This window comes from Protopterus annectens, chromosome 9.part0 (genome assembly GCF_019279795.1).
Source record: "Protopterus annectens isolate FY-2018-M chromosome 9.part0, PAN1.0, whole genome shotgun sequence".
NCBI lineage: Eukaryota > Metazoa > Chordata > Ceratodontiformes > Protopteridae > Protopterus > Protopterus annectens.
The window spans coordinates 1236710339-1236725989 of NC_056743.1; the positions used below are offsets into that span (position 1 = coordinate 1236710339).

General features: G+C 39.1%; 1 protein-coding gene across 1 annotated transcript in view; it reads right to left on the bottom strand.

Annotated features, from left to right (window-relative positions):
• Window positions 1-5509: 5509 nt before the first annotated feature.
• The window catches only part of MRPL18 (mitochondrial ribosomal protein L18), a 328994-nt gene continuing 318852 nt past the window's right edge, over window positions 5510-15651 (bottom strand). The window contains exon 4 of the mRNA XM_044084164.1: window positions 5510-6469. Within this exon, the coding sequence (XP_043940099.1) occupies window positions 6398-6469 (72 nt within the window). The 3' untranslated portion in view covers window positions 5510-6397. The remainder of the gene's footprint in view (window positions 6470-15651) is intronic.

The window sequence follows — 15651 nt, forward strand, 5'->3', positions numbered from 1 at the left end:
TATTACTCTATTTTTGTTTTACTTGGATCGCTTGTCTATGTACTTAAAGGATTTTTGACTAGAAACAGACTGCCTGCCTTGCTTGGATTACTTTTGAATACTTGGTAATGCTGTACAATTATATATTTTCTATTACTACTTTTTGTTTTGACTCAAGACGAGTTTACGTTCGCTACTTCGACTACTATTGTCTGATCTGATTAATATACAGTGATTAACTACAAATATATGGACTGAAAATCTTCTACACAGAGAAGTTTCTTACACTGTTTTGATTAGATCAAATGCTTCCCAATTGTAGGCATATAATTTACATGGAGTCAACATACTAAAGAAGCTGACTGTCTTACACAGGCTTCAGAATTATTTAACCCCAAATCTGAAAGCCAGGCAGCTACAGCCATGTCTTTTTCCTCACATGAAGCATGATAATGTGCTGTCCCACTACAGTATTTATTAAACCAAACTAGTTCATTTCAAGCAATGACTGCTCGACTCTTTCAGGTAGGGCAGTGTCTACTCTTCCCACCAACTACAATTTAACTAGCTGTTTCACATCCCGCCCTTTTTAAAAACTCTGGATAGAGATCATTTGGACTACACCATGATACAACTCATTGACAAACAGTTCTGAAGAACAGCTGGATGAAACCCTGCCTATGGACTAGCCAACATAGGTTTGTTTAGCATTCTGGGTGAAGAAAGTACTAGCAAGGGGGGGGGGGAGTGAAAGAAAGAACAGTTGTCCAAGAACTTACCATAACCATAGATGTCCTCCTCTTCCATGCTGCAATATTCATAACAGTAGGGAGGTTGCTGCTTGCAGCACCAGACATCCGGCCAGAATACAAAAGTCTTTGGATAAGGGGTACGTCCTACACTGCATGTCAGAACCATTAACCTACGTTGGCTATATATGTGACGTCTGCATGTACCCAACTCAGAATGGACTGCGGCATACCGCAGTACCCCTGGGCGGCTAGAAGGAAAGAAAGTTTCCAGACCCACACATACCACTAGTCAAGGAAGTATTTAAGCTGTAGAACTATATGGCAGCTGTTCTACCCTTTTAAGGAAAAACAAAACAAAACAAAGAAAAACAAACAAAAAAGAAAGAAAACCAACAATTTAAGAAGAGGGTAGGAGGGGGGACTGAATACTGCAACATGGAAGAGAAGGACATCTATGGTTGTGGTACGTTCTTACACAACTTGTTCTATTCCTTCTATTCTCATATTACGGTATTCATAACAGTAGGGAGAGTACCAAAGCTTTAGGTAGGAGGCTGGGAAGTAGGTTGGGAAACAATCGATGAGACCCTGCAAAACTGACCTGGCAAACCCAGCCCTTGCTCTAGAAATCAAGTCTAACTTGTAATGTTTGATGAAAGTATGTACAGAAGACCGGGTGGCTGATTCCAGATTGAAAGTGTAGTCAATACCCCTGCAGAAAGCTGCCAAAGAGGCAGCTGCTCTGGTAGAATGGGCTTTCACATTGGAATTCAATTCCTTTCCATGAAAGGAATAGCAAAATGAGATAGCCTTAGAAATCCAAGAGGAAATGGTCTATTTTGACATTGCCTTGCCCAGGGCTCTAGGGTGAAAGGAGACAAAAAGCTGGTCACACTTTCTAGTGGATTTGATCTTGTCCAGATAATACCTCAGTTGTTTATGAACATCCAGGGAATGCAAAGTCCTTTCTGAGGCAGAGGGAAAAAAAACAGGTAGATTAATGGTCTGATTCACGAAGACTTCATTAACCACTTTAGGCATGAAGGAAGCATCGGTTCTGAGGGAGACCCTATCTCTGCAGAAGATGAGGTATGGAGGAGGGGCAGAAGTTAAGAGCCACCAGCAAAACTTTTGTCCAAGTACATAACTTCAGAGATACTGAATGGGCTGGTTCAGAGGGAGGTAACAAGTTTTTCCAGTACAAAATTTAGGGCCCAGGATGGAGGAATAGGCTTACGAGGAGGCCTAATATGGAGAACCCCTTTTAAAAAAAAGTTTTACATATAGCCTGGATACCAGTGGAGGTACTACGTTGTCGCCTCACAGTAAGACGCTGTCCGGTTCGATTCTCAGCTAGAGCGTCTTCTGCATGGAGACATGCGTGAATGGGCGTACCTTCATTGAAGGTTGTGCGTCAGGCCTGGCAAGCCGGTATGTAAAAATCAACTGCCAATCATTAGCAGACCGGAGTTCCACTGCGGCGACCCCTAACCGGGAAAAGCCGAAAGACACAAACAAACCAGTGGAGGTACTACAGGGAAACAAGCAGGCACTTTAACAGAAGAATACGTCAGTCCAGAATGTAGCAGCTCACACAAATAAGAAAGGACCACAGGTACTGGAGCAAGTAATGGGTCCTGTTTGTTCTTGAGACACCACCTAGGGAATCTTATCCATTTAGATAAGTAATTTCTCCTGGTACTGCCAGGTTTCCTGGCCTTCTGCAGGACATTGAGTATGGCCTCTGAATACAGGTGTCTAAAGGGGATCCAAATTCTATCACCCATAAGGTCAGTTTGAGGTTGAGCACCTGTGGGTGTATGAGGGATTTCCTATCTTGTGTGAGTAGGTCGAATCGGTGAGGTAACCTGTGGTGATTGCCCTTGGCTAAGAGAAACAGTAGGGCAAACCAATGCTGTCTTGGCCAAAAGGGGGTCACCTGCAGGATTTCTGTCTTGTCCCTCTGAATCTTCAGTAGGATGTTTTGAATCAGTGTGAAGGGGGGGGGGGAGGCATAAAGGAACATCCTCTCCCATGAAAAAGAGAAGGCGTCCACCTTCCAAGCTTGTGGATGTGGAGTTCTCGTGAAAAAGAGGGGCATCTGTCTGTTCTGGGAGGAGGTAAACAGATCTGCCTGTGGAATACCCCACCTCTGAATAATATCCAGAAGCACTTCCCTGTGAAGCATCCATTTGAGAGAGGGTGCTAAGGTTCGGCTGAGGGTGTCTGCCATCACATTCTCTGCTGGGAGAATGTATACAGCTTGCAGGTGTATGTGAAGGTTCGCCGCTAGGGACCAAATATGAATTGCCAAGGTGCACAGTGGATAAGATCTTGTCCCTCACTGCTTGTTGACATACTACAGAACCGTCATATTGTCTGTGATTACCTTCAAGGTGCCTGGCAGCAGAATCTCTTGGAAGGCCTGCAGTGCCAAGAGAAGGGCCTTCAGTCCTTTATGCTGATGTGGTCCATTTTCCCTTGGGTGGGCCACTCTCCCTGAACTTTGTTTTGACTGTGGTTGCTGTGCAGGATGGCTCCCCAACCCAGATCTGATGCATCTCTGTAGAGGTGTTGTGTGGGACGAGGGATCTGCAGGGGTACCCCCTGATTGAGGGTAATACTGGAGATCCACCATGACAGTTCCTTTTTCTGGCATGGGAGAAGAGGGAGTGCAACATCCAGAGGATGTGTGTGTTGGCTCCACAAATTCCTCAAGACCTACTGGATTTTCCTCATATGCAGCCTGGCCAACAGAAGCATGAGAATCAAGGAGGCCATGTGGCCCAGGACCCTCAGAAATTCCCTGATTGAGATGGCTGGGAGAGGAAGGAGAGATTGGAAGTAGTGGGTGAGGGTTTCCACCTTCTGGCAGGGGAAAGGCTGACATTGTGTCCGTCCTTATCCTGTTCCCCAAGAAGACAAGATCTTGACTTGGTGTCATTTGGGATTTTGATAGGTTCAATATGAAACCTAGGGCCTCCAAGATCCAGCCCACCATGTCTAAGTGATGGGACAGGGAATGACAGTCCTGATGCAGGATTAGGAGGTCGCCTAGGTAGGGATAAGTTTGTATGCCCTGCATTCTGCAATGGGCGATAACTGGGGCTAGACACTTTGTGAATACCCTTGGTGTTGTAGAGAGCCCAAATGGCAATGCAGAAAACTGAAAATGTGAAGAATCCACTGAGAAATGCAGGAATTTCCTGTAGCTGGGGTGAATGGGGATGTGAAGGTAAGTATCCTTCAGATCCTTGGATGCCATAAAAGCTTGGTGAGGGATAAGAAGTAAGAGATGCTGTAAAGTAAGCATCATGAAAGCAGGCACCTTGAGATATGGATTGAGTAGTCAAGAACTGGTCTCCAAGGACCATCTTTTTTTGGGACCAGAAATAATGACCCTTGGCTGTCTGAGATACCGACGGACATCCTCTATTGTGCCCCGAGATAGGAGCTGATACAGAATTTCAGGAAAAAGGTGTAGCTGATTTGATGGAGGTTGAAGGATCCCCTGGAAGGGTGGAACTGCCCACCAAGTCATGAAGCAACCATTTTGTATGACAGAAAGGACCCAATTCCCTGAAGTGATTTTCTGCCAGGAGGGTAGGGAAATGGTAAGATGCCGAGACGGGGTGGATCTGGGTAAGGAATTTGAGTCACAGTGGAGGAGCTCCGTCTGGGTCAGGCCATCTCAGAAAGAAAGTAGGAGTTGTGGTGGTGGAAGGTCTAGGAGTGGTTTGCTTCCTAGGGTGTCTCTATCCCTTAGACTGGGCTGCAGCAGAGAGGGAGGACTAACTCCTTACAAAACTGGTCTTTTGTGGGTAGTTCCTGTGGTATCTAGGAATGGGTGAGACGAGCAAATGTTTAAAATTTTGCAGCTCTTTGCCATTTTCTTGTAGGGATTTGAGGAGATCAGCTGAAACAAGCATGCTGTGACAATTGTAAAAATCAACTGCCTCTGGGGCACACCTCCTAACACAAGTTTCTCAGCATGCGAGAATTAGTAGGAATGTCAGCTTCCTGGCAGACAGCTGCTTTAGATAACCACCTTTGTAAGCAAGGGACAGCCCCATTATGACGCACTGTATGCTACACCCCGGATTAGTTGATGAGGTGCCCAAGGGGAGACTAGGAACATACAGAAAAAATATCTAGCGTGATGGTTCACTATTGGTAGTAGCCATAACTAGCCAAGATGGGGGAACAAATGAGTCAAAATGGAAAAGGACTGCCAGGATATCAAGTGGAGCAGATCAAAATATATTACTTTATACAACTAACTACATATACGATTTGTGAAAAATCAGAACTCCCATTACCTTCCATGAACCTGTTTGAAAGCAATATATACCGTACACTTCAATATTTGTATCAACTGTCAAACTTACATAACATCACAAACTATTTGTCCTGGCAGTGTTTAAATCCAAGTTAGAAATGTTCATATATGTATATAAAGTGGAAGTCGCATTTTAGAGTTACGTAGTGGTTTTAAATTCCATGTTCCCTTCTGCTCACATGGTACTCCCTTACTTATGTACATGATGCTTACACTACTACATCCTGGTAATTTCACACAGAGAAAAGGTGCGTCAATGGCTTTGTAAACACTCTTTGGTAAAAAAGGTAGAAGCTGTGGGTGATGCTACTCTCTTCATAGTATACTGGCTAATCACTGCTTTAAGTGTAGCATACTTGGAGAAATGCTCCTTTTATAGCATCATTCCCCAGTGGGACTTTTATTATTTTACAAAATGACAGGAATAAGAACACATACATAGATTTCAACATTTTTATTTATTCAACAGTTTAGGACCACAGTTTCAAAACAACTTGGAAAAGTCCAAGGAAACATGTAAGAAATAACAAAACGACAAAGTCAATTGATGTAACAAAATTTAAAAAGGAGAAAATACATTATGAAGCATTTTGCAAACTGGCTGTGAATGCTTAAACAAGTCTACATAGACAAACTAAAACAAATACATACAGAGATTCCAAAATAAGGCATTAATCCTAGCAGAGTGTATAGTAATCTTAAGCATATTTATTTAAATGACTTACACTGGTCGAGAAATGAAGTGAAGTCATCCCTGTCTAATCCACCATTTGGCTATCTTTTAGAACAATTTTGGGATTTTTACTTAACAGCTCGTTATTACAATTACCATAAATCTGAGCAGCATGACAGTAGGAAGCACAAGAAATGCAGATGGCAGTTTTTTTCTATGTCTAGTCTTCAACCAATCGTTTCTTCTCACTCACGTAATAGACTTTTAACAGATATGAAAACACAAGCACCAACTAAATGCCATCTATGTTAGGATGAATGCAGCCTTAATCCATGCACTTTTACTACACTGTACAAATTCTTAAAACACTGACTTGCCTCATAGCAACAGAGTTTGACATCAGCACTTTTGCTTGCAGTAGGTAATATGCAACTCAAAACCATTCAATATTTGCATTTTGTTGACTGATGTGCCTCTGTCAGCTGATAAGGGGTAGTTTTCTTCACGTTTGTAATGCAAACCAAAGGGGATTAATAGTAGGAAAATTTTGTTAGAAAATGAAGGTCTCTTTGTGGCATGATGGTCCACTCTGAAGGATGGTTCATCTTCTGCAGCCAAAGAAATAAGACCAACAGTCTGTATTTTCATCATGTCCTATCTGAGGATTTGTTTGGGTTCACTGAGAACAACTCCACCATCTTTCATTGCTTTATGAAACCTCTGAATCTGTAACAAAATGGGATGGTGTATTAGAAGACAAGAAAACATTTGCTTCTCTTAGATACTCTATAGTATGCTGCTACTATCGCTCCTCCAGTGAGCCAGACAATTATAAAGCTACATTCACCTCTCAGAAATGCCTAGCTTCCATTCACGAGATGGCAGAAGTTAACTTCAAACATAGCCCTCAACCTCTAAGCACAAGAAATCTGGACAGAGCCAAAAATAAACGGGGAGCAAAGGCAGAAAAACTGGGATGAATTTTAAATACTGCTCTTATGAACTTGGAAAGTTGATAAAACAACAGGCTTTGCATTAACATGCATTTTCTGGAAAACGTGAAGTCTGAAATTCAAATGTCTGTCATTATTTAGTGACTTCAATTCTCAAGCGATTTGCCAGAAAAACACAAATTTTATGAACAACATTCCAGTAATTCAAAGCAAAAAATCTGGATAATCTGTGAAAATCTGGGCAACTGAGAGGTATGACTCCAAATGTCAAGCTCAGAGAGTCCCTAATTTCAAAAAGCTGTGCCTCCTAGCGCGGTTCCAGGTGCTGACCGCAAGTTAAAATGGTCTTTCACGTCATACTTCTACAGCTACTACCAAATTTATCAGATAAGGTAAAGAACATAAATAAGTATGCATTACAGCCAGACATACCTCTCAACCTCTTAGCCCAAGAAACTGGGCAAAGCTTGACATAATGGGTCAACAACGGCCGGTTTGTGTTAAAATGCATTTTCTAAAGGGTGTGAAGTCTGAAACTAAAATGTATGTCATTATTTAGTGATTTCATTCCACAGACCACCCCAGTAATTTGCCAACCCCACCCCCCCTCCCCACAACACACACACACATTTCATAAAGAACAGACTGAAATTTTGAAGCAAAATACTGGACAGTTGAGAGGTATGCAGTCAGAAAGGAAGTAACATTTTTTATATTCTACATACAAATATACAGATACCAAGAGTACCAAATGCAGTCAGTGCACACCCACAGAACACCTCAAAAGGTAATGCAACTAGTGAATATACTCATCATAGTAATACATGTTTGAATAGCAGGACTGTTACTACTGGAATTCATAATACGGACAGGAGAAAGCAAGTAGCACCAATCTTCTGTCCAGACCTTTTCTAGTAGTTAAGGCATTTCAAGGAGTGTACTATCTCATTTTGTGATTTTTAAGAGAAGTGTAGTCATAAGAGAAAAATACAGTTGGACTTTGTTCTTTCCCAATGGTGGTGGCAATGCGACTTGTGTGTTAAGTCTACATTACAGATTGATTTAGTTTTTATGTTCAGGCAGTTAAGAATGACAACTCCCTGAAAGAAGGGTTATTTTACAATCCAAGTAATGTTTAAACTGATTCAAGTTATCTGAAGACTGAACATTTTATGGTAATATATTCTATGCAGTAGGGATAAATTGCATTATATACATACTTCTTATTTTGGTTTTGTTTATAATAAAGTTTGAAAAGTATTTAATGTCTTGGTGTTCTTGAGTTAGTTCGAATGCCCATTAATGATGCTCTTAATTTGTCTCTGAAGACTTCGTAAGTCTGGATTAATTTGATCTGGAGATGACTATACTGCATAGTGAATAAATTCAAGAGTTGCCACTGTTCCATGTAAGTGTATTCTTCTACCAATGGTACTTTCTTGGTAAATTTCCTTTGAACGGACTTCCAAGGAAACTAAATGTCCAATTTTGTAGCTTCAAAATACATTGTTGCATTCAATAATGTGTCAGATACAGGTTTTGTAAAGTAAAACCAGACTATTTACCTCTTGTGGTAGTGTTTTTGAGTAACCCAGTTTGTCTCACAGCCTTCCTGTGGATTGTACTCATGTTTATTCAAAGAATATTTACATCCAATAAATGCCTAAGTCACAATATTCTTCAACTTCTTCTAAACTGAATTTTACAATGTGATTGGTTTATAAAATGAAGATGTGCCTAAAAATAATAACTTGTATTAATACTAAGCTGCAGCCATGTATGATTTGCTCCCTCTACAATTTCTGACAATTACTGATTGCAACTAGATCTAAATATTGTTCATTTCTTAATATAGATTTTGCACCATCTGCATATTTAGTAAAGCAACATTTACTGATAACAGGAATTACAGCAAACACCTGATTAAAACAGAATAGATCCCAAAACTGAACCCAGACGTTACCAGTAATGCACTGTATAACACTTAGATTATGTGTCCCAGGCAGTTATGTCCCTATCCCTAAGCAGCATTCTTCCCTCACACAGGATGATGCCACAATACAGAAAAATAAAAAATGACTGACCAAAAACTGGCTTAGCTTCTGGTGTCAATTCATGGGGGTCCAGTATCTGACAGCCTGGGATGATATGGTCAACAGACCACGCTGCTTTGCCAACAGATGGTCTTCACCTGTCTCCTCTAGGCTTTAGGTTGCTGGCAAAGGTACTTGCCTCCCCCATAGTGCTGTTTTTAGGCAAGGCCATAAGAACAAAATTCCTGACTTAAAACTATCCTCCAGAAACAAACTCAAGAGTTATGCTGTCTGTTGCTCGTCTCTCTCTAACATCGATGACAAGTCGGCGGGGTATTTCGTTTAGATGCCTTAATATATAAGAACACATCAGGATGGATAGCAGCATCATAAAATACAAACGGACTAGCTAACAAACCGACCTTACATACATACATACATGTTTACATCTCAACAGTTAACTACAAAATGGCACTCACGCTTGCACGTGCTCAGTATTTATACACTTGTGCAAGCCCTTGGATAGCTTCTTAAAGGTACACACACACACACACACACACACACACACACACACACACACACACACACACACACACACACACACACACACACAAACAGATCTACAGAGTCTAAATCAGAAATTGCACTCACTTGAAGCACTTCCCACCCTGAAAGATGCTGATGTCTGCGCAGTCACAGAGATATGGTTCAAGGCCTCCAACAGTACCCTAGCCATGCAGGACTGCAATGCCTTCCACGCGTTCAGACCACATAAACATGAAAAAACAAGGGAGGAAAACTATCCATCTTCATTAGACATATACACCTTTAGACTAGTTAAACAGTACGACTCCTTAGTTACTCCAAGCCCAACTAACTGTAGGAAAGACCCCACCCTCTCCACATCAGAGTTAGCTATAGGTCCCCCACCAAGAACCACAAAAACCACACAGCCTACCTGGACTTACTTGAGTCACTTTCAGTACAGCCAAATATCTGGTCATGGGGACTTTAACCTTCCATCGTAACATACACGTGCTCACCCAAAGGTTCCTGAACTTTAACAGAAATGCTCTGGAACAGATGGTAAGCATCCCCACAAGAGGCTTTAACATCCTTGACACAGTGCTCACCAACATGGGGGATCACTGTACCACCACATGTGTGGGGCACTCCCTGGTAAAGTCGGATCATAAATCAGTCTCGTTCGAAGCAACGATTGAACCTGACCCACCCTCAGTTAAAAGATTTCTCTAAATAAAACTACAGCCTACTGAATGATGGCATCAGCAGTTTCAGACCCCCTTACAATACTGGCAACAATGACCCCTATTACTCAGGTGTACACAAATGTCCAGTACAAACACCTATACAAATGTACAAGCTCAACCATACCGGAACTGATCAAATCAAGATCCTCATGAAAAAATAAGCTACCTGGTGGACATCCAGCATAAATAGGTTATACAATAACAGAAAGAAACTGCTGTCAAAAAACAAGAGGGAACAGTCCCAGGAAAGGAAGAATTCCCTCTATTGCATAAACAAGCAGATTAGACATATTGCAAAATCCTCTAAAGTTAATTACAGAACTAAATTAGCAACCCTAGGTAAGGTAAAGCACAAAGCATTCTTTAGCTATGTCCAAAATCTAAAAGGGAAGGCCCCAGCTTTGTGCCGAACTAGCTTTGGACAGTACCACTTATACTGAACCTGAGGACACTGCCAACCTGCTATCGGACAGGTTTGGCGAAAACTTCACTCCTTCCCCCACCAATCATACACCATAACATACCTGTCACCAGTCCTCTGCCTAGTATCTCCAGAGAGCAGGTCATAGCTGCACGCTCAAAGGCCAAAAAGACAGCCTCTATAGGACCGGACAACATCCCAGGCTGCTTATTAAATGGTCTAAAACAGGAGTTATCGGAACTGCTGAGCACGCTCTTCAATCTCAGTGTAAGCACTACTGTTGTGAGTCCACAAGATACAATTTATTCCAAGTATAAAATTAAGCGCTTTCGTCAATGCCAGTTGACTTCATCAGAATAACCCAATGATCATAAAAATTATGTTTAAATAGTACAGGCTTAACAAGGATTGGCTGTTTCACCCCCAATCATAAAACATGTTTTAAAAGGTTCATTACAGAATATTCAAGGCTAGTGCAAAAAAATTGCTTGTTTAAAAAAAACAAAGTTTCTTATTTGTATTAAACAGTTTTACACAAAGAAAATGTTCAATAAAATTAGTATAAACCAAAAATACAACAGCAAATATTCGGGTGCATTAATGTATATGTGTGCATATTCTCATTCAAACCAGTTTAAGACATTTAAACATGTCCTGCCTTTTCTTTCAATATAGGTAATATAGTTAAATAATCATTTAACCCCGGGGGGAAGTTTGCAGCTAGTCTTAGTTGCCATAACAGTTCTTTCTTGTTTAAGGCATTCTGCCAGTCTCCACCCCTAACTTCAATATTCACTAAATCTAGTATGGCAAATTTGAAACCACTGTAATCCACACATTGGGTACTATGCTTATACAAGGCATTGGTTTCCTTTTTATTCTTTATATCGTATAGATTTTCATATATTCTAGTTTTAAATAACTTTTCTGTCTTCTCAATGTAAAAAGATGTACAAGTATTACACCTAGCGATGTATACCAATTTACTTGAATAACAGTTGCCTCTTCTTAAACAGACTATACTCCTTATTTTTGTTAGCTAAAGAAATAAAGTTGTCTTGCAGAATGTAAGAACAATAAGCACACTTACCACAAGGTCTTCTACCATTTAAATTTACATGTTCACCTTGATTTTTATTTTTATTTTCCAAGATTGTTTTTAAGTTTGGGCCAATCTTGGTTGAGAATACAGGCTTCTCGCCTAAAACTTGAAAGATTTCATTATTAGTTTTGAAAATGCTTTTAAACACATGCAAAATGAGCCCCATGAATTCACAAACTAAACTAATCTCATCAAAAAGAAAACAAGTCTTGTACATCAATGGTCAAAAGGAAAGAATCAGCACACCACAGGTCACTTTTTAATTGTCCTAGTAGACCTTGTGGTAGGTGTGCTTACTGTTCTTACATTCTGCAAGACAACTTTATTTCTTTAGCTAACAAAAATAAGGAGTATAGTCTATTTAAGAAGAGGCAACTGTTATTCAAGTAAATTGGTATACATCGCTAGGTGTAATACTTGTACATCTTTTTACATTGGGAAGACAGAAAGGTTATTTAAAACTAGAATATATGAACATCTATACGATATAAAGAATAAAAAGGAAACCAATGCCTTGTATAAGCATAGTACCCAATGTGTGGATTACAGTGGTTTCAAATTTGCCATACTAGATTTAGTGAATATTGAAGTTAGGGGTGGAGACTGGCAGAATGCCTTAAACAAGAAAGAACTGTTATGACAACTAAGACTAGCTGCAAACTCCCCCCCGGGGTTAAATGATTATTTAACTATATTACCTATATTGAAAGAAAAGGCAGGACATGTTTAAATGTCTTAAACTGGTTTGAATGAGAATATGCACACATATACATTAATGCACCCGAATATCTGCTGTTGTATTTTTGGTTTATACTAATTTTATTGAACATTTTCTGTGTGTAAAATTGTTTAATACAAATATGAAAATTAGTTTTTTTAAACAAGCAATTTTTTTGCACTAGCATTGAATATTCTGTAATGAACCTTTTAAAACGTTTTATAATTGGGGGGGTGAAGCAGCCAATCATTGTTAAGCCTGTACTATTTAAACATAATTTTTATGATCATTGGGTTATTCTGATGAAGTCAACTGGCATTGATGAAAGTGCTTAATTTTATACTTGGAATAAATTGCATCTTGTGGACTCACAACAGTAGTGCTCCTTTTTTGTTTCATTTGTGGTATTTGAGCACTATTGCACCACCTTTTTGTTTTTTTTTTGTCTGGTTTGTGGTGCTGGTTGTTACGGAGTCCCCAGAAACTTTGAATCTGTCACCTATTTCTGAACCTGGGCAAAATGCTGAACTACTACTTCTTAAAAAACATGTAGCGGAACTCAAAGGGGAGCTTACTCGTTTTATTGAACTGCTATCCCAGTCTCGTTCTAGCAACACTAATTCCTTTGCATCTTTTGATACTCGTAAGGAGGACAAGGAGCATTCCATTATGGCGACTACTATCTACAGCCCTAATTTTTCATCATACCACCTTAAGAAACATGGTGATGTCATCATTACAGTTCAGGTACACTATGGCGAGCCTGAAGAGCGTCCTTTCAGTGATGGTAAGCAAGTTACTGAAGCTGGAAACGTTACAGCTTCTTTTTTGCCTACAAGTACTGGTAGGTCAAATTGTGTGGTGCACTTTGGAGCCGAGATTGACAATATTACGGATAATAGTCCAAAACATAACACGCCAAAGTGAGCGCCAAAATGACAACTTAAATAAAGGTATGACTGTTTCTAACACAGATACTGTACAGTCTACTGCCCGTTTTGAGGGAAACGTTCATTCTAACAGCAGGGACAATACTCCTTATGAAGTGAATGCTAATTCAGTATGTGCATGTAAAAATTCTGCTGCTACTAAAGTAAATGTGTTAACAAACCAAAGGAGCATTATGGTGCATTGGTTCAAAAACATTTTTCTAACACAACTAGTATGGCTAAAACGTCTTTCAATGGAAAAGACAATGGTTACAAATCTTTGAAAGAGATGATTTATACCTTTGAGAAAAGACTTTTTTAAATACAAGATGTGCCAAATTGAAATAGGTTATCTGAATGAATATTAAAAAGAAAGTAGTGCCACAAGGTTTAAGAGTATTTAGATTCCCTTTTGGAATTTATTACAATATAGAAATTGTTAATGTGTTCACCACTATGTTTGATAGGTGGGGATTTGAACTGCTTACTAAGAGTGTGTTCTATTATGAGCAAATGGAAGGAAGGTTGCACAAAGAAGCTGATGACCTTAATGAAATGATTTTCAATGATTTATTATTTGCACAGTATGAAGGGTTTTATAACAAGGTGATAAGTAGGGTAGATAAGAAATGTGATAACATTTTTAATAAGAAAGTTAAAAAAAATAGACAGATTGTAAGCAGTACAAATACTGTAAGGTGTATCCTATTGATAAATTAATTTTAGTGACAATGACAAAGCTGATTGCTTTTCTTCAATACAAAATTGTGAAGTTCACTTAGATCATGTGGATTTGGAATGAACAGGAGAGGAGGAACACTTTATTGAGGGAGAAGGTAGTAACCGGTTAGATTATCAGGATTTTCCCCTTCCAAGATGCTCAGAAAGAATAGTGAGTTGCAAACAAGTGTATTATCACACTTACAGCAAGGTAGCACAACAGTACAGAGGTCCTCCCAGTTGGTAGGAAATTTAGTCCCAGTTATACAAGTTAGTAATGTCCAGCACACTTTAAATGGTTTTCATATTTACAATTACACCAATAGGGTTATTTCACAAGAATATTTTCCCTATTTTCTAAGGGATTTAAATTTGTACCTACGAAAATCCCGGATATAGCTGATACAGTGGTTGATGTGCAACTTTATTTGAGAAAATTAAATTTAAAATTAATGTATTCTAATAAGGAAGAATGTGATACCACCAACTGTTCCACTACAACATTGAGAAAAAGTAGTGTGTACAATCCTCCCCTACATCCACTCATTATTACATTTGAGAAGGTTATTAAAGAAGATATTTATAAAATATGGGGTAACCAAAGAAGAATATTCTCAAATCTTAGTATAAATGAGAGGAAATGACTAAATAACTTAAGGGAGGATAGAAGTATACATGTTATGACACCTGATAAAGGTGGTGGAATTATTTTATATAATTGTGATGATTACACAAATATTATGCAAACTATTCTATTCAGTGTTGAAAATTATTCCACATGTTCCAGGAATGAAATACACATTTCTTATCATAGGATAGATAGCTTTTTATATGAGTATGTCATGGATCAGAGGATTTCTAAGGTAGATTATGATTTTCTCCTGAATTTGCATCCCAAAATTCCTGTCATCTTCAGTATACCGAAAGTACATAAAAATATTGAAAACCCACCTTTTAGGCCCATTGTGGCAGCTGCTGGTTCAAAAACGCACAATTTAGCTGTTTACGTCGATAGAAAAATTAAACGTGTTTGAACAATTCCCACATTTGGTCAAAGATTCCTGGGATTTTTTAGGACAGTTAAAAAGTGACCTGTGGTGTGCTGATTCTTTCCTTTTGACCACTGATGTACAAGATTTGTTTTCCTGTATTCCCAAACAAGAAGGGTTACATTTCTTTGAAGAAATACTTTATACTACTTCGAACCTGCACCCTGATGAGATTAGTTTAGTTTGTGAACTCATGAGACTCCTTTTGGAAAACAACTACATATATTTTGAGGGTGAATACTTCCAGCAAGTCAAGGGTGTAGCAATGGGAGCAGTTTGTGCTCCAACATATGCTAACTTGGCCTTGCTGGTTTGGGAAAGAGAACATGTTTTTAAAAGTGAGTTCTTTTCCAAGGTTGCATTTTATTGTAGGTTTTTGGATGATATTTTTATTTTATGGAAGGGATCTTCTGAATCCATTCCAGTTTTCATTCAATACCTAAACCAAACTACCAACTTTCTAAAATTTACATTCAATTTTCATAAACAAGAAATCCATTACTTGGATACTAAAATAATTAAGGACCATGAAAAGTTTATATCTAAAATATATCGTAAAAAAACTTTTTGTAACAGTTATTTACATTTTGATAGTAATCACCCAATGTCACAAAAGAAAAGTATTCCCAAGGGACAAGCAATCAGGGTTGCCAGAATGACATCTTCAAAACAGGATGTCATTCAGGAATTTATTTGTCTAAAAGACATGTTC